We start from the raw sequence: 21,000 nt of genomic DNA, 5'->3' as shown, positions 1-21,000 counted from the left end.
CATCACAGGCAGGCGCTACTTCTCTCAACGAGATTTGAAATTCATTTTCTCCCTGGCTTGTCCAATCACAAGCCAGCTCTCTATCACGTGACAGAGTATATGAAAGGCGAAATCTGAAACCATTAATTCTCTTCAACCTGACCCTGCCTGGGAGCAGACTTTGCCTGGGGCTTAGGCCTCAGACTACAAGCTAGCTTTGGCTCTCTTCAAAATCACATTTATTGTTGTGTTTCGACCAGACACTTAGGACTCAGACGAAAAAGAAACATGAATATACAAGTCAGAGAACAATAAAAGTGTATTTAACTTCAAATAAATACAAATATTCTTTTTTAAGAAGTCCAAAAAGTTCTTATTTTAACGTCTTCAGTTTGACGGCCCCATTCAAGTTCGGAAAGAAGAGAGATGAAATAATGTCTTTCCTCCACAGAGGTTCGAACGAATGTCTTCAGTTTGATGGCTCCATTCAAGTTCGGAAAGAAGAGTGATGAAATAATGTCTTTCCTCCACAGAGGTTCGAACGAAAGAGAGAGTTTAAAGGGAATCTCTAGTCCCGCTTAATAAATAGGTTGCCGTGATTGTTCGATGAGCAGCACCCTTGGCTAATGAGACAGGGCCTTATTTAAAGTGTAAGGAAAGGAAATGAGAAGACGAAAAGGGAGGTAACTCTAGTTTTTTTTTATATATTATTTCCACGTGCTGTACCTAAACGAACATTCTTTGTCATACTAAAGAACATACAACTCACACTCACCCACGACAACATGCAAACACTCTGAAGACTTTGCTCGTTCTTTCTCTTTAACCAGCCTCCCTCATTCTGGCGATTGCTAGCTATAAACACATATGGACTGAGCTGTACTCTCCTCAACCGGATACGTTCCGGCAATATATAAAATCTATCCTTGCACAAGAACACTTTAACCTACTAATCCGTTTCTCTCTTGTATGCATCTACACGCTACTAACGAAAATGACAAATAAAGTTGTTTATTAATATAGAATGAAACTCCATTTAGTTGTCTCTCATTTCTATAGACTGGCTCCAGCAAAAGCTGTCAGAAAAACATTTTTGAAATTCGCTTTCTTTGAATGCTGATTGGACAAAAAGTCTTTTTCACGTGGGGTGCTTTATACGTCGTCCACGACAATTATCAAGTTTTGCTATTTATAGTGTAATATTTGCGTGGGTGTAGATGACAGATGTGCGCGCAGCTGAGCTGCGCGCACATCTGTTATCTACACCCACCCAAATATTACACTATAAATAACAAAACTGAACATTAAGGAGCTGCTGCGCTAGCAGTGTCAGAAATTTCGTGAAAATAGTGAATAATTCCACCCCATCTTTCCAAGCTTATAACTCCTCGAAAAATGTAATTCAAGCCCTAATTTTTTTTTTCAATTAATCAGGTTATCATCACTTTAAATTCTAGTTTGGCATCGGTTTCACTTTGATATCCAGCAGCCAACTCGACCTAGCCCCATCAATGAGTAATTTCGAAACCCGTTTTATATATTTCGTTTATAATGTTTTTTTTTTGTTTTTTTTTTAAAGAAGAGACAAATTTTATTATTCACCGCCTAGAAGTATCCAGCTTCCGGCGGAAGTCGGATGTGTTGCTCACATCACAACAAAACAACGTCTGATGTTTTATAGACGATTGTGATTGCGTATATTTATTCAACAATTTATTTTGGATTAGATATACCGACTCTTATTTTAATAGTTTATTTCTTTAAATAATAATAATAATAATAATAATAATAATAATAATAATAATAATAACGTTTAACAAACACTAAAAAAACACAAAATAAAAATGCCACCTAAATTTGTACGTAATGTCGGAAGTTCCGAAATGGCATCGTCTCGTCCTTCTGAATTGGTAAGTTTGTTTTCTAATAAAATTAATTTGTTATTTTTTATCATTTAACTTTTATTTTTGTTTTCACCATTAGAAAGTCCGGGTTTCTCCAGAATGAAAGAGTTTTATTTAAAAATATAACGTCCATATGAGGTGTGGCTGCCAAAGCACAAATAGCTACGTAGTTAATTAAAAAAATATTTTCGTGTTTTCTCTTTTTAATATATTTTTGGCACTTCTGCAGTGTAACAGATATTTATGCAGAAGATGGACCGTACTGAAATAATAACGCTATTGTTTAGAAACTCATTCTTAACATGGGAAAATGAGGGTGTTCTAACTATTATGTACTTTCACCTAACAATTTAATAAACAAAAGATACCGTAAAAATTGAATTTAACTCGAAAATTCTATGCGCTGTATTCTGCATAGGTACTGTATAATATTCCCAAGCAAATATGGAAAGCCATTCTTAACATAGGGAAGAAGGGATTTTGTTAACTCTTACATTGCGCGAATGGAACCCTCCTAAAATGAAAACATTTGCTGGTGGATATTAAACTGCACTAATGGTTTTATTATTTATTTATTTATTTTTTTACAAAAACTATGGATTACGACTAGCTCATACTTTTCTTGGTCCCAATTTAAATGTAATTAAACTGTTCGGGTTTGTATTACACAGATTCGAAAAAGTTGTCAAAAAACAAATATATAACAAATGTTATCGAAGGCAAGATAAGTTACTTTTCTCTGGATATAATTTTCGTGTTTTTATTCAATGTAACATGTTTATTCAGCTCGAAAAGCATAGTGTTTACCGATGTAATTGAAAATTCAAAATGGCACCCGACTCTCTCTTTAACACAGTAAGTTCGGGAAAAGGTGTTATAAATAATAAACTAGACAAAATACTGTTAGACATTCGCTCAATATATGTTACCGTGACATAGGTTGACATATATCAGGTGTTTTTTTTTTTTTATATAGTATTTTGTCTAGTTTATTATTTATAACACCTTTTCCCAAAACTTACTGTGTTAAAGAGAGAGTCGGGCGCCATTTTGAATTTTCCAATACATCGGTAAACACTGCATGTTTTTCGAGCTGAATAAACATGTTACAGTGAATAAAAACAAAAATATATATCCAGTTTGGTAGAAAAGTAACTTATCTTGCCTTTGATAACATTTATTTGTTATATATTTATTTTTTGACAACTTTTTCGAATCTATGTGTACAGTAATACAAACCCAACTGTTCAGTTATAGAATAAAAACGGTTGAAAATATCCGTTTATAGTTGGGGTATATTAGGCACGGCCAAAACGAAAAGAGGGAGTATTTTTTGACGGAGTCCGTCTTTAACAATCTACCAAAAAGCAAGTAATTATCCAATCAATACGAAATTTTCACCCATTATAAAGTGGAGATGAACTTGTACATTTTTTTTCTTTCATAATCGATATTTATATATATATATTTTGCCAACAACTCCCCTTCTTTATTTATATGCTTAAAATAACTAGCCGAAACTGAACAAAATATATTATATTGTGGGGAAGATGAGCCTCATCTTAGATGAGGATTGTAGATAAAATAAACAAAGAAATAAAAAAAAAACAACAAAAAAAAAAGTATGCATGTATCAGATTTTAAAGTTGAAAATCTGAATTTTGAATGTTTTATTTTTCATCTATTGTGTTTTAAAGTGTGAAATTCGTTCAATATGTTAGCAAAAAAACAAACTGTGAAAAAAAATTAATTTTCCCTTAAAATCCAATGACTGCTCAGTCGAGGAAAAGATGTGATAATTAAATTGATTGACTTACCGAGGGTGGCTTGGTGGGAAGGGAAAGACACTCATGGCTGTGAACGGCCCGGCCTGGTGTTTGTTAATGAAGAAAATAGGATGTCTATTCCTTATAGCTTAAATAGACATTCCAGTCTCATTTCAATCTCGCTGAACGAGAGATTGAGACTATAAAAAGAGTCACCTTTGTAGGCTTGTTGTAGTTTGTTCTTGTCGTTGTTAGAGATCTATCAGACTGGTACGACAACTGTTAACAGCGCATTATATTTACAAGAATACGTTTGCTTGTAAGCAACGAGGTAATTTTTCGTTGCAAGCTAAACGTCTTTTCTTCACCCCCCCCCACCACTCGTCGGTAGGAAATATCGACAAAGAAGCAATGTACACCTACCTTAAGTTGCGAAAGAATTGCCCCCTTCCGCGACGTGACAGTCAGTTAACAATTGCTAGCCAGCAAAGCTTAGGTAATCAAAGAATAGCTTTCCGGCACCAGCCACAAATGCATCTAAAAAAAAACTTGACCACTGAGAAGAATCTCCCTTTAAATAACCAAAAGGTCATGTGATTAACTGTCACTAGACCTGTGAAAAAAAAGCTTTAAAAAAGGCAGAGAAGGCAAGGCAATCTCTTTTTGTTAGTAAGCAAGGTAAGTGCGCACCGCTCTCCCTCTCTTGAGCAATCATTAATCCCCCTTCCCTTTTTTTTTCACAATGATATATTTTCAGTATTTTGCGAAAAACGCTTTTGAAGAATAAATTAATAATTTTCTTTTACTAAGCCCAATATTGCTAATATATGATTAAATAGGAAATGCTTGAAAGAATCGATACCAAAAATGAAAAAAAATCAATAAATAACTGCACATTTTTCTAAAAATACGATAATTTCTATTGGCAATTTCTTGTTTGTTTACCTACAGTAGCCCAACCATGATACTAGCTGCAGGAGTTGTTTTTAACACATACGATACCCCTAGCATTCCCAAAATGGTCACCCATCTGGTACTGGCCAGTCTCATCATTGCTTAACTTAGGGGTTATGTCGGCAATAAATAAAATAAACATAAAAAATTTTGACACTTCAAAAGCAAGTGGACCTGATCTGATCCCGGCTGTGCTATTAAAAAAGTGCTCCGCTGAAATAGTTCTAGTTCTCTCCAAACTTTACAATAAATGCCTTAATGAATCTTGCTTTCCTGACTGTTGGAAAACTGCTTCTGTGGTACCAGTTTTCAATAATTCTGTCGAAAGAACTGACCTATTAAATTATCACCCCATTAGCTTCTCACTTTTTGCCAAAATATTTGGGTCCGTAAGCTCTAGTCCATCACCTTACAGATACTAAACTTCTGAGCGACCAACAATATGGATTTAGGCAAGCCCGTTCCATAGCAGACATCCTAACTGCAATCTCTGAACATATATACCATTCACTGGACAAAGCAGGGGAGGGTAGAGTGGTAGTTCTAGATATATCTAAGGCTTTTGACAGGGTATGGCATGAAGGTCTTCTCAGGACTATCACGTTTTTTTTTTTTTTTTAACACATCTCTTCACCCGAGCTTTTTAACACATCTCTCCACCGGACCTTTGTCACACATTACAGCAACCTTTTCTCCAGCTCAGGACTCCTGTGATCCAGCTTACCTCTCCAGCGCAGTTGGAGCAGGTGCTGCAGGAAAGAGGAGGAGCAAGGAGTGACCACCGCTCCAGCTCTTGCTCCTTGTTCTAGCAGCCCTAGTTCTTTTTGTTTCCAGTTTTTATAAATGTTCTTCCTGTCAATCCAGCCCTTGACCATGTCCACAGGGACCGAATCTACTTAAGTCACACTTAAGAAATGTCCACATCAATCTCTCTGTGATGTCATCCTATGCTGTTCCAGTTTCAGAAATCTCCCCTCCTGTTGATGAATAATCCCTCATGGTTAGATGGTGGGCCGACTATTCATTAGTTTTGTTTTTTGTGAATCCTTTAGTCATGTGGAATAAGTTTCAAGTTGATTATTGTTTGATTTTTATGATGCTGACATGCATTCAATTATATCTTGATGATTTTGTCATCCTTTGCCATCAATATATATATATATATATATATATATATATATATATATATAATTTTTTTTATTTTCTTCCTTTGAAGATTGTAACGTTGGGTATGGGGCAGCCAAACCAGCTGCCAACATTTTCCTGCTTTTTATTGAAACCAATCGAGAGCTCTTTTTAGTATCTTTGTTGCTTCCTTAAGTGCAATTGTCTGGATTTCTCTCGCACTTGGTTCACCAGGAATATTGAAATAAAGCATGTTTTACAAAATCCCTTCCTGTTGTTCAAATAATATATCAACTTGTATTTAGGTGATTGCGTAGTCATTCCCTAAACTGAAACCAAACAAGTTCGCAATGTCTATTTGTTTTCCATAATTCAAACATTTCAACTTGTGTTTAGGTGATTTCTTATTTCATTTTTCAAGTTTCTATTTCTATTTGGTTACTTCACAATACCAGAAAACTAGTATCATCACAGATCCTTTTTGATCATCTCCATGTAAATTGACTTGGGCATATGGGATGAGAGTTGATATACTGCAGATTCATATTATAGCTCGGTTAATGAAACATAGTGCTTTAAGTGCGAACTAATGCATAGAATGATTCTCTGAAAATCTTTTTTTGTTGCACCTGGCTTTCATTTTTCCTGCTTTTCCATTTCACCACCCTTGAGTCCCCTACTTTCGTTTTGATCTTTTTCTTCTTTTTACCTTAAGAAGGAGAGCATGAGAAAGGTGGGCTGGGGTTTCTGTCTGGAATATTTCCGCATATCAGTTTGTAGGCAGGTATAGGAGTTGGGTATCAGCTGACTGACTGGTAACTCTAAAAAAAAGTACTAGGTAAAATTTAATTGTAAGTGCCACTTTTGTGGAAGTTGAAGGTTCAATCTTCAGTGTGGGTGACACACAAACTGCAGTTGTGAATTACTTAGTTATGGTTGATGGAATGAGAGCAATCTACTCTTGTGGATTAAATAAAGAGTTTTGTTCAAAATTTTGTACAGATTCCCGAGTTCGACAGAAAGATGTCAAAGAGTTTGAGAAGCTACATGTGGAGAAGGTTGGATGTTATATCAGCTGAAATATTGTGTTAAAATAACATCCAAGATGAGAACAGTAGTCTGCTGAATAATTCAAATCTTCAATCCTCATCTCAAAAATTCAGAAACCTAAATACATTAAACTTATTATAAAACTAATACCTAGCCTTTATAAACTAATTAAAAATAAAAAATAATAAAGAAAAAAATATTTCAATCGTTATGAATTATAAAAACATTATTAATGAAAAATAATACTAAATTAATATAAAATAAATATATTAAATTAAAAAAGTAAAATCCTATAAGTTAATAATACAAACCATAAATAATAAACAAAACAAACACTAATAAATAATGAAATATTTTATTTTCAATACTAAACTTGTTAAAAACGAGCAAATGTTATAGCCCATTGATTTAGAATGAATGCTTTATGCAAATTTGATGGAAAAATACTTGTCATCTTTATAAACAACTAGCTGGGGTACCCGGTGTTGCCCGGGTGTTTGTAGGTGTAAAGAAAGAAAAAAAAAACCCGACGAACCAAAGGCAGAAAAGAAAGTGAAAGAAAAGGTGACATTTTACCGCTATGCTACGAAACCATAGGAAGTGAAAAGTGTTGAAATTTAGCGATGTCAATCAAAAAGTCGACTTGCAGAAACGAACGTTGGCTGGAGGCTGTTCAGATTTCTGCTGTTTCATTTCCCCACAATGTTGGGGAAAACCAGCCCCCCATAAAAAGGGATTGTCCAAATGAATTGCAGTTGTCTGATATGAGGGGTTTCCCCCGGATTGATCAAAGCTGATTGCTTTCTGGACATCCCAGCATGAAAGGCAGGGTAGCTGTTTTCACTTTCGATTCGGTTTTGCTTTTATATGAAAAAGCCGAACAAACATGCAAGAGGAAGGAATAGCATGATTTTTATAAAAGTTGATGTAAATAAATGTAGATAAAATGTGCATTCGCAAATTGTAGATATTATAATCTAGGGAGTGTATAAAAAGTTCTAAAGAATAGTAAGCCCCCAGCCCCCGAGAATCCTGGCGAAAAAAAAGCCTTTGCTAGACATGCAAAAACGCATACGGCCATTTTGTCTTTTATATATATAGATGAGAATAAGTAAGAACACTATCTTTTCATAAGTTTCTGGTTAAAGACATGATGATAATATTGAGTTATCGTTCTTTCTTAGCTAGCTTCATTCTCAACTTGCTTGGATGGCGATTATATTTTCCCAACCTAATTTTCAGTTTGGCTTTTCATGTGTATAATTAAAATTGACATTGCTTAGAATCAGGGAAAGTAACACGGCAAAATTACAAAAGAATAACAGCAATCATTAATTAATTATAGATTATTTTAAAACAAGTTATGCAAATTAGACATATATTCGAATGTCTATAAAAAATTTCATAAATCAATCAAAATATTTATATTTCATGTTATAAGAAAATTTAATGAGTATTAATTGCAATTTTTAGGTTGCTTTAATTATAATAAAAAAAAAAAATGAAATGAAACTTTACTAAAATAGAAGAAACATATTTTGTAAAATTTTTGCTATGGAAGTTTATACCCATCCTTGGTCCCTCCTAGCTATACATTTGGTGTAGAACAAGAGAATTTTATGATATCGCCATGTTAAAAGAATGAATGAAAATTTGCAGGTAAGTAATGTAGAACAGTTGAGGTAGTAGGGTAAGTTCAGAGAGGAAGGTCAAGGAAAACATGGGAGAAAGTGATAAGGATAGGTTTAAGATGAAAAGGGGATAAATAAAGACTTCATCAGTGATAGGGTAATTTAGAATTCAATATCTAAAAGTTGTTTAAAACATGGCAGCATATAGAATAGACATTAAACTAAATATGATGAATGATGGTTATAGATTTATCACAAAATATTTAATGTCAACAAAATTTCATTGATTACAAATATAAAAAAATTGTATAAATAATAATCTTTGAAGAAAAATAAATTCATTAAATCTGTTTATTCATGTGAATTTTCATTGCAATGATTCCACACAACGGTAACAGATGCTTTGCAAATATATTTAACCAATTTATTTGCTGTCAGCTAGTGACACAAAATACTAGAAGCAATTATTTTTTTAACACTACACACTAAACAATATATTTTAGAAATAAGGTCAGTTTTTTTTTTGTTTCATATTCATATTTGGTTTAACGGCCATTTTACATGCTGACATGTGTTGGACGAATTTTAGAAATTGACAACCAAATTAACTTATCTCTGGCCAGGTATTTATTTTTTCAAGTTCATTTTTATCACTTATATTTTTGCCTCCATCTGTGAACTGGGTCTGCTGTCTTAACTGTTCTACATTTACTAACCCAAGAATTTTCATCCATTGTTTTAATGTGACCATATTGTCAAAGTCTCCTGTTCTGCACACATATCTCTCTATACTGAATTTTAGAAGCTATCATAATAGGATTCAAGTGATATGCTCATGCAGGAAGAATGTTACAATAATTATTCAATTATTTTGGGTCAAATTCTCCAGTGGCAGATTCATCGCAAAGAGTTTTATAAAATCACTAGCGAGGGGTACCCGGCGTTGCCCGGGTGTTTTTTGAGGTATGTGAAAAAAACCCGAAGCGTTGACGACGTGCAGTTGGAAAATAGTAAAGCGTTAAAAAAACAAACAGGTGCGCGTTTTTGATTGACATGACGGTGATAGGTATTCAGCGGTAAGCATTTTATGCGGGACAGTTTTGAATAAATTGGTTTGTTTGTTTTTAAAAACCCGCTCCCTGTTTATTAGGAGGAGCGAAATGAAAGCTACAGTCTGATATGACGAAGTCGACATTGACCAAACTGGCTCTGGGCCTGTGATTAGAGTCAAGGTTCGCTTTTTTTATACCGAAAACCGAATGTAATGCGTGCCGATGCGGGAAATGTGGAATAATTAACGTTTGAAAGTCAATAAAATTAAATAGACAGGCGAGCTCCGTGGATAATTCGTAGATATTACAATTTATAGATGATATAAAAAGTTTTTAAAAGTTGTGAAGCGAGCAAGCGCTTGTTTGAAAGAAGCCTTTCGTGGACATCGAGGAAAAGCGAACATACATACACACATACATTTTCGCTTTTATATATATAGATTATCTATATAATAATAAAACTGTGGACCGTGCACCCTTGCTTGAATTTTGTTTTTGACAATCGGGCACTTTCATCTTTAAAAAAAAAAGATGACAATTGAATATATATATATATGGGCGTGACTGAGGCTAAGGAATGAGGGTGGAGAGTTGTGTTCTACTTTTGATTTTAGTTGATGGCACTCAAGTCATATATATATTTATTTTTAGTTTGGATCTCACATCTATATAATAGGTAAAATATAATAATCGACAGAATTGTTTCTATAGTAATATACATGCAATCTACATAAATTAAAATATATTTACATGTATCTTACTATTGGGCAATGCCGGGCAGCCTGCTGGTAAATCTCTAAAATCTTATCACACAAAAGAGAATTGATTTATCCCAAATTCAAATATTGAAGTTTCCCAAGGTGTATTGTCATTTTATAAGTTGTTAGTAAGATACAAATAAAGATGAACATTCAATTTTTTTTATAGATTTGATTCTCGTGCAAAATTATATTTAAAAAAAATGACCTAAAAATAATTTAGTCGATTTGTTTTTTAACATAAATTTGGTATATTTATATTGTAACTTTATTGTTCTTTCTAGTTAGTCAATAAGAAAAGCCCCAAATACCTATATAAAAGATCAACACTATTTAATGAAACTTTTCAATCGGGGGGTCTATAGTTGTGTGAGTGATTACTTTTATGCTGTGGTTGTGTTTTTTCGGATGCTTTTGTTATTAGAATTGGAAAAAACTCTTGTAATCGTCCCATCACTACTTTTAATCAAAGCTTGGTGATCCTTTTCTTCATGTTAAACAAGATCAGTAGGATTGATACAGATGCAAGGACCCTATTACAAAATGGTTTTTGCATATAGTTTAAACGTTTTTCTGAAATGTAAATGCGTGTAAGTTATTAATTGAAGTAATGAATGGCTGATAATAGTTTTGAGATCGGGTGTTTTCATCTTGGTTGTTCTTATATTCTCAATTTTTAAACTGTTGTGCTCATAAAAGAAACTTGCCCCCTTTGGCATGCAAGCAGATAATTTGAACCCCCATCTCTCATAGATATCATCACTTATCGTTCCCTCTCACCAAACTTTCACAAGAAACACTTGTCTAGCTGAAAACACCATTAATAACTCCCCCCAATCTTTATCTGTGCCTAAACCTAAACGTAGATTACATGAACAAAGCTTCTTTCTTTGAACTGCAAACCTGTGGAACTGTTTCGTTTGCCTGATTTCCAGCTAACTACAATATGGTCGTCTTCAAGTCCAACGTAAACAAGTTCTTAATAAGCTGTTCCTCTTAAGTAATCCAGTTTACCAAATTTCCACTACTAACGAGTACTAGGATATTGTCCCATTGACTACTGTACACTCTTTAACCCTTATCCTCAAGTGGCCTCTGTGCCTTGATAAGTGATGACTCCTATGTAAAAAAAAATCCCAAAAAACTTCAGGATCAGGCTAGTTGCTTTCACAGTTTATACTAGTTGATATATGATTGCAGATTTTAGATGCTAATTGTCTAGTATTTGATGGTTAAGTGTTTATTACTGATAAAGAAGGAGTGGAAATTTTATCTTGAAGTCAGTAATACATGGTGATTTTCTTTGTTGAAGAAAAGAAATTTGTTTGCTTATCAGTTTTTTGTAGGCAAGTATCTAGAGATGATGTCTTGATGAAAACATTTGTCTTCATCACCAAATCATGCTGGATTGGTTTCAGGAAGAGCATCTTGGTCAACAACTGCTTGCAGTTGTTCATTGTCAAGACTGCATGCTCGCCCTCTACCTTCTTCATCTTCAAGGCTCTCGTCTCCACTACAAAATTTTTGGAACCACCATCGTACTGTCCGATCACTTGTGGACCCCTCTCCCCATGTTCTGTTGATATGAGTAGAAGTTTCGGAGGCATTGTGCCTAAGTTTGAACTCCTGCAACATGAGGCGAAGGTCACGTTTTGGATTATTCATCATTGAGGGCCCTGTGTGCTTCCTAAAAAGTTTTTTGCCTGAAAATAAATAAATTTAACAATATTAATTAGTCTATAATCCTAAAATGAACTACAATTTTGTGTTAAAATGACTTTTCAAAACACATCATTTTGGACGGCCATTATTTTTGTAACAACCTAATACTTGGTCAGAGAGATAGGCTATATTGAAAGCCCAATTTCTAAAAGCTGTCCAACATCTGTCAGCATTAATTTATTTATTGCGGACTATTATCCTCATCTTTTCTTCGATGTTATTTCACGTTTCGGCCATCTATTCCTCTGTTACCTGACGAAGGCCAGAGGAATAGTTGGCCGAAACGTGAAACAACATCTAAGAAAAGATGAGGATAATAGTCCACAATAAATAAATTAATAAATAATACTCATCTCAATAATGAATTCCAGTTAAATAATATATATATGCCAGCATGTAAAACAGATGTTTAAACTGAATATGATAATGATAAAAAAGAAAGCCTTGTTTATTGCTATATATGCTGAGTTGATTATCAGCAAATAACAATAATACAAATCATATGAGTTCAATACAGCTTCATATCTCCTGGTATGGAATGGAGTAAAAGTGACTTAGAACAAAAGTCCGTATTTTGAACTGCATTCAACAAATTGAATAATATTTAGTTATGAGACAGGTGTGATTTGCGTGTGTGTACTAACTAAACCATTGTTGCATCTTTATTAGACTGTTCAATATCTTGTCCCGACTCTACTCTTCACTTCTTGAAACAGTGATGTAACATAGGGATTTTCAATTACTCGGATTTTGTTTTTATCTTGATTGACAAGTGGGGTCATGTGCCGTTATTTCCTCTGTTTCGATAAAATATTCCTTTTTTGTTTTTTGAGTTCAATCATAATTTTTCACATCATTATGAGTAATCATAATTCACTACTCTTATATTTTCCATGGCCGCTAGTCGCAATAACAATCTCGTTATGCAAAAGACAGTTCAAATTGCTCTCAATCTGAATTCAACTTTGACAAAATATTCCTTCCACTTTATCTATCTTGGGAAGACAAATGTAAGCTTTTTAGAATGCATTTTCATAAGAAAGATTATGACTTTTAAAATAAATCTGTCATATTTTTCTTTCCCAAATCACTTGACCCTTTTCAAGGGAATTAGAAATACAATTTTACTACCCTTTCCCCTAAAAAAGGTTGAAGAGTATAACTGAGTGTGAACATAACAATCAAGTTGGGAACAGTAGTTTGAAACTTGCACATGAAACCAATGTGTTACTGGTTTATGGATTTATTTGCAATGAAATAGGAACTAAAACTTCAAAAATTATCGCTGCTACATTGTAATTTATGAAACTACTGTAACATTTAGGTCCGATTCTGTAAAAAAGACTGTTAAAAAAATCGGAAGTATTCATGTGTTACGTTGTGGAGTGGCGTTCATATATACGTCCTCTAATTATGTGTTGTGTTACTAAATGTCTATTGTGGAGTTCTTCACTATCTGAACGTGTTGCAGTCTATGTTCCATGATCGTTTAAATGTGTTGTGTGTGTGTCAGACATAACATAAAGACATACATCTATTTCGACATGCCGCATTAACTTTTCAACTGCATCATTAGTCTTTTGCTCCACTTGGAATTCATCTGCTCTTGGAGGAAAGCTGGATCCTGTGGATGAATGCATTTCAACTCCAAGATGATGGTTGGTTTTATATAGTTTTTATTCACTTTCCAAGTGTCTATCGCGGAAGAATGGAAAGTGAGTATCTTTGCTTGGGTGGTTAATTATAGTCTCCAATGTTGAGACACGTCGGCTCCATCATAAGGTGATGAGGAGACAACCGTTAAGCCGTCCGATCTTCTCAATATCCAAATTCCAACTTGACTCTATGTTAACCAACCTGAACACATGACAACAAACACATTCTTCTGGTCAGCTATTTTAAAAACTTCTGGTGCAACTTGTCCATTTTACACTTCAATATGTTTTGACAATTTTTATCAAAACATAGCTTCACATCTCATCTCTTGTTTACCTTGCCAGATAGATAGATATCTAAATCGAGATATACAGATAGATAGATCGACAGACAGATCAATAACAGATAATTTCTCGTATTTCACATGTAAGGTTAAAATTGAGCAAGGAAATGGAAACTTTCATTAGAAGGTAAGTTTTAGGACTAGGCAGCAAGATATGACATCACTGACGAGAAGTCTGAAATAAGACATGAAGAAGAAAGATCATACATTGATGAAAAATTGTTTCATCCATATTTTTTGTTTTCGAGTTTCTATTCTTCTTATTTGAAAACTCCTGTGGATATTTATTGCTCTTTTTATTTATTTTTTTAAAACAATTTTTCTGTTTTATTTTAACCTGAGTTAAACTGACATCTGAGTTAAACTGACATCTGTTTTTAGAAATGTGAAAAATCAAAAATTGAACCGGTGTTCATGTTGATGCAAGTTTCATGCATAATTACTCTTGTCACCTTTCTGACCTGTCCATTTAATTGAATTCTGCAGCTTTTACACTAGAAATGTATTACTGGTTGTCTTGCTTAGTTGTCATTATTTTCAAGATGTTTTTCACAATTTTTATGTTTTGTGGTTCTATTTTTAGTGTTTACTGATAATTAATGCCTGGTATTTTCAATGGAAGATAGAATATAAGTCAGCTTTTGAGGTGGTGTTCATGTTAACAAAATCCTGAAGTGAAAAAAAACAAATATGTAATTTTTATAAAACAATAAAAATATTTCTTTAGATTATTCAGATGAATCTTCTCATCTTAGTTGTTATTTTCACAACGCATTGGCTGCTGTAACCTCCACCCTTCTTCAGGTGCAACTTTTTGAACTTGGGAATATTTGTCAAGCTTGATAACTTCATTTAACATGTATCTTTCACATCGAATCTTCACTGGGATCATGAATTTGCCGACCACACCTCATATAGAGAGGTACCATTCCCACCCTTGCCAAAGGGGCCACCTGTAGGCTGTGGTAGGTGGCAACCCATGATGCCTTATGATGAGATCCTGATAACTGAGATGTTCTTCGACTTTGGCTCTTTCTTTGGCTTGATTAGAAGTTAGAGAGGCCTGATCTGCTCAATCAGCTAATCATGTCATGCTCTCATTCCTCCTATTTCCCCCCCCCTCAAAATACATGCTAGAAAGTGTTGGTTGGAGTTCAGTCACGTTTTGAACAAAGCAAATTACCAATTGTCATAATGTTTTCTGGGAGTAATGCCTTACTCGTTCTCTGTAAAATTTCCTTCAAAGATTAATGTCCCCACTATCACGGTGAAAGTTCCTTCTGAGAGCAATATATTCCAAAGGCCAGGATTCAAAGATCAATATATTCTTGGAACACTGTTTTTCTCTTGGGGGGGGGGAAGGTGCTTTCTTGAGGTACTCAGTTTCCATGTTCTTGAGTAATAATTGTACCCTCTGTGGAATTTCCTTTTAAGAGTAATGCTTTCTCAGAAAAATATCCTAAGAATATAAATAATTATCTTGATTGTAGAATTATATTTGACAACTTTGTTCAGCATTAAATAACCCATAGATATCCAGTGTAACCCTTACAGTCACCTACCTTGGAAATGTTGCTGTTAAACCATACATAGTTATATGGAATAAGTCAGAAAGAGTGGCAACCTTGGTTAAAGTGAGTGTCCCTAATGATGAAGGTCTGAACAGAGCTGAAAGAGAGAAACAAACCAAATATCAAGGTCTCATGTTTGATATGAAAAGAAACTGGAATCTTAACGAGATATCAATCATACCAGTTATTATAGGTGCTACAGGGCTTATGAAGAAGAACCTGAAGTCCTACCTAACTAATAGACCTGGTGAACCAAGGGCAAGACAAATCCAGACAATTGCACTTAAGGGAACAGCAAGGATACTAAAAAGACCTCTTGGTTGGTTTCAATAAAAAGCAGGGCAATGTTAGCAATGGTTTGGCTGCCCTATACCTAGCATTACAATTGAGACCCCTAGCGCCAATCTGTGACTTTTAATTTCAAAAGAAATAGTTTGAAAATATGGAGACAGACAGGTATAGTGAGTTTTATAAATTAGATTTTAAAGACTTGAGGTTTTTACACAATAGTAATAGAAATTTATTTTTCCCTTTTTAATCCTTTATTAAAGACATATTAGTCTTTGGAGATAGAAGTCTGTCCAACGGAATTAAGTCGAAGTTTGAATGTTGGCAGTGTGTAGTATCATGTGGCTGTGTGTTTTGAGATAATAAAAAAAAATCGTATTTTTTTTTTTTGGAAATATTGGTTGGTAAACAAGTTCACATTGTTTACTTAGCCTTCAAAACTTAAAAAAATCTTATTCAAATATCAAGCAACATTTTTTTTTTTGTTTTTTTTTTATAGTGACTATTTTTCATTATTTTTTCCTTTTATTTAATGAATTGAAATCAAATAAATACCAAATGTTAAGATTATCATGAAAAAATTCAGGAAAAAAAATTATTTTTAAAGTTTCCAGTGAGTGGGGTGGGTATTGTTATTCCTTGATGAAACCAATTGTAACCTTTAGAAATTATGAATTTAAAGATTTATTTCTATTTGTGCATCATTTTTAACACAATGTTAAAAGACTTTACAATGGTTACATCCTTGCACATTACGTGCTAAATATAGTGCACAAATACAATGAAATTCAAGATACAACAAAAGGGGGAAAAAATCATGAATAAGAAATTTGTTAGAAGAATTAAATTGATGAATTATGTGCGTTTTTCAACATGCAGCGATCGAGTCTGTGGTATTTGAATTTTTACAATCCAGTAAGTTATAGCAAGAGTGTATAAAAAGAAGAAAAAACGGCACTCTCTCTAGATGGGTTTAACTGGCTTGTTCCAAAGGCGGTATTTTCTAGGGAATATCAAACTCCAAATCGATCCCTAGTCGATTTTATATCCTCATCAGGAGAAATGACATTGCTAGATTTTTCCAGTTCTTGCAGGGAAGTGTTGATGCATTACATACAACACCTGGTATTCCCAAATGGTCATCCATTGACAAGGCTCAGTATTGCTTAACATTGGTGATGTCAATGTAATTATGTCCTAAATATTTGATTTATTGTAGAGGAATGCATGAACATGAAATGTTTATATTTAAAAAAAATATATATATAACACTGTAACTGGAAAAAAAATGCTTTTGTGTCAACAATGCAACCAAGATAGAAACATGTCTATTTTACAAACTCAATCATCTAGTGACCAACAAATAAAACTATTCAAATAAACATTCGAATTGAAAACGACAAAACATTTTATATCTATTTCTGTTTATTTTTCATTAGTTATTTTGTTGAGTTTTTTTGCTTTTGAGTTTATGTAGAGTTCACACCTGCTTGAATATTGGAACATGTGTTTGCTTGTCCTTAGCAGTGTCACTCAAAACTGATCCTGATGTGTTCAGTATTCACCAAAGTATTTATTACCTTTTCGGATACTTCTCAAATCCATTTTGTTTTGCAAAGACTCTTATCCTTAGAAAAAGTATTCTTTTGTTTTCAACCTTTGTTTTATACATTTAATATTTTCTAAAAAATAAATAAATAAACAATGGCTGTGAACCATTTGTTTTAGTATATATAATATACTCTTCTATGAACACCTGCTTTATAAACTTTATATTTCTGTTTATTTTTCGTAAATATTTTTCTCACTCTCTCACGTATATTCCCTCCTCCAAATTTATTTAGCATACTCCAAAGTTGTTTAGTAAAAAAAGGAAAAGGTTTGGAGAGTGATTTGTTTTTAAATTTTCTTGGATTATGTAATAACTCAAGAGAGTCAAGATCTCTACATTTAGTCTCCTATTACACCAATTTAGAAGTCTTTTTATGAAGATTTAAGAGCCAAAGGAATTTCAATGAGATAAGATTTATTCAATAAACATTCTATAGAATATTCTGCTTTGTGATCTGTACAAATAGCCTTCAAACGGTGGTGACTCTCATCTCTGGAATAAATCCATCCTTTTTTTTCAACTATCAGGTCCTTCAAGAGTTGCCCAGAAACAACAAAAAAAAACCCTTATTCTCCTCTTCTTTATATTTCTTTGGCCATTTCATTTTCAGGTTTTTGTATCTTGGTGTAAGAGGAGGCTTTGTCAGTGGAGCTTTCATACATTGTTTGAAAAATTGTACTCTTTGTTGATTTAGTTTACCCAGCTGTTGTAAAGATGGATTTAATAATCCAGTTTTTTTACACAGTTGCTGACTAATATTCCTCAAATCCCTGTTGGTGACATGGTGTTGGATATTCCAACATTTGATCATTTCTTTCTTGAGGAAAGGTCCTTCAGAAATGTTTTTACAGTATTCATATACTGGTCTATTATCTGTGGTTTATTTTTTAAAATTATTTTTATTATACATTAAACTTTATTTGCTTTCCTTACAAAGCAATTTTGGAGAAACTTGATTGCTATTTTTATAAATCTTTTACAAGGCAGTATTTCTAGTTATGTTTAATCTTTTACACATTTATTTTCTATCATTAAAGCTATTTGTGTCTTTAGCTTATGCCTGGACCCGATCATAATTATATTTTAACACCTTAACCTTTTATTATTTATACATTTAATATTTTCTAAAAAAAAAAAAAAAAAAAAGCAATAAACAATGGCTTTACAAATAAATGCTAAACAAAAATTAAAGTATGAATATTCCTGGATAAAACTGGATTGGGACAGTTTATTACTAAATAAATTATGACTCATTATATTGAAATGAACTCTGTACATTTTGTTTACATGGAAAAGAGTACTTACATAACTCTCGAAATAAAAGTAACGTTTTTATCAATTTGTAACATGAAATGATTTTTAATTCAGACATTTTTCGACTAATTCTACTTCAAACACTGCAGCTGTGATTTTTTAATCTTTTTATTTTTACCAATTTGTTTTGTTCTTCCACTATGCTTAAAAGTCTATTGTTGAGGTATTAATCACACGGTCTTTATCTTTTTATTTATTTTTAATTGTTAAAGCAAGGTCAAAGAGAAAGGATTAGATGTTCGTAATTGTTTAAACAAAAATAAATGTATCTACAACTAACACTATGATTAAAGTTACTATTTACTTGCCTCCCACGAGGGCAGAGTTAGACACAAGATCGGTTTTAATGTTGGAAAAATCCAATTCTCTAGAAAGGGTCACTCTGGATAGGAACAAAAATAAAAATTGTCTCGGTCGTGAAGGATTTTTCCTCCACTGACTGAGGATAGAAAAGATGAAGTGTAGCATCAGAACAGATGCTACACTGTGATCTTGTTCTAAGAGGCCAATTTACCCCTCTGGCATTCCTCTCCATCCCTACTTCCATCTTCTCCCATCTCTTCCTTTCTCTTTACATCCTTTCATCTTCTCTGTTCTCATCCCTTCAGTATCTTCTCAACTCACTGTTTGTTTCCCCATCTCCTTTCATTCTCATCCCCCCCCTCTTTTTCTTTCTTTAGATTAAAAGCAAATAAACTATAAAGCTAAAAATTAATTAGGTTGTCCGGAAAATAATGGCCATTTCAGGAAGTCTGTTTTGAAATTGGATTTTATCATAGGATTTTTATTATATTTCAGGTAAACATCAACATGATTATTGATTTATATGTGCTCTTTAATAATTTCTTACTTTTTTCTTTCAGAAAACGTTTTATGAGCGAATGAGCCCATAATTTGGAATATGAGAAAAGAAGACTTACGATTACTTTTCCTGCATGAGTTTAAGCTTGGTAACAATGCTTCTCAAACAACTGCAAATATCAATAGGGCATGGGGAGAAGGCATCACAAGTGATAGAACAGTACGAAGGTGGTTTAAAAAATTTCGTAGTGGTGATGAGAGCCTTGAAGCTGAAGAAGGTAGAGGACGGCCATCTAACCTTGACAATGAAAATTTGAGAGCCATTGTTGAGCAAAACCCACGGCAAAGTGTCAGGGAAATGTCTCGGGAACTTGGTGTCAGCAGTTCAACAGTGTCGGACCATCTGAAGCAAATTGGCAAGGTGAAAAAACTGGACAAATGGGTCCCACATGAGCTCAATGAAAATCAACAAGCTCGATGTTTTGAAGTGTGTTCGATGCTCTTTTTGCGAAACATTAATGATCCATTTCTTGACCGAATAGTCACCTGTGATGAAAAGTGGATCCTTTATGATAATCGGAAACGATCAGGTCAATGGCTTGATTGTGATGAACCACCCAAACATTTTCCAAAGCCAAAGTTTCACCAACAGAAGATTATGCTGACTGTTTGGTGGTGTGCAATTGGTGTTATTCATTACAGCTTTCTGGATGCTAATCAGAGCATCACGGCAGAGGTTTACTGCAATCAACTTGAAGAAATGCATCATCATTTACAAAAATTGAGACCTGCATTAGTGAATAGGCATGGTCCAATCCTGCTCCACGATAATGCGCGGCCTCATGTTGCGAGAATGACACTGCAGAAACTCACAGACTTGGGATATGAAACTTTACCACATCCTCCTTATTCTCCAGATCTTTCACCCACGGACTATCATTTTTTCAAGCATTTAGCCGCTTTTTTAAGCAACAAAACTTTCAGATCTAATGCAGAGGTTGAATCTTTTTTCAAAGATTTCTTAGCATCTAAGCCAAAGAATTTTTATCAACGAGGCATAAATGATCTAGTTGATAGATGGCAAAAATGCATGGCTGTTCAAGGATCATACTTTGACTAATTTCAATGTATAGTGTCACCTATTTGATTAATAAATCCTTTTTCTCTAAAATTGGCCATTATTTTCCGGACAACCTAATATATGTATTTTTTTCAAAAGATTATGAAGAAGAGAAATGAGAAGGGTGAAAGAGGATAAAAAGATGCAAAAGAAGAGTAAAAATGGGGAGGAGTGGAAGGAATTCCGGTTCATACAAAAATTGCCAAAAAAGCATGAATAATAAATAAATTTTAAAAAAAGCTCTAGAAATTAAAAAAAAAAAATAACATGTACAATTTTCTTAAGTCTATTAAAACCTTCTCTTTTGCTATTAATATTTTTAAATAATTTATTTTATGAAAAAGAAATTAACAG

General features: G+C 33.5%; 1 protein-coding gene across 2 annotated transcripts in view; it reads left to right on the top strand.

Moving 5' to 3' along the window:
- The first annotated feature begins 1,631 nt into the window (after positions 1 to 1,631).
- The window catches only part of LOC145268505 (vesicle-associated membrane protein 4-like), a 39,585-nt gene continuing 20,216 nt past the window's right edge, over positions 1,632 to 21,000 (top strand). The window contains exons 1-2 of one of the 2 annotated variants that reach the window (XM_080124028.1): positions 1,699 to 1,756; positions 1,790 to 1,889. In XM_080124028.1, coding sequence (XP_079980154.1) covers positions 1,824 to 1,889 — 66 coding nt within the window. In that variant the 5' untranslated portion in view covers positions 1,699 to 1,756; positions 1,790 to 1,823. Of the gene's footprint in view, positions 1,890 to 21,000 lie in introns of both variants that reach the window. The other variant, XM_080124027.1, reaches the window with a different exon arrangement.

The sequence above is a fragment of the Euprymna scolopes genome, chromosome 4 (assembly GCF_053919585.1).
Source record: "Euprymna scolopes isolate OS-2025 chromosome 4, ASM5391958v1, whole genome shotgun sequence".
NCBI classification, from domain to species: domain Eukaryota; kingdom Metazoa; phylum Mollusca; class Cephalopoda; order Sepiida; family Sepiolidae; genus Euprymna; species Euprymna scolopes.
Note: the sequence above shows the minus strand (reverse complement) of the source record. Positions and strands in the feature narration are given on the sequence as shown.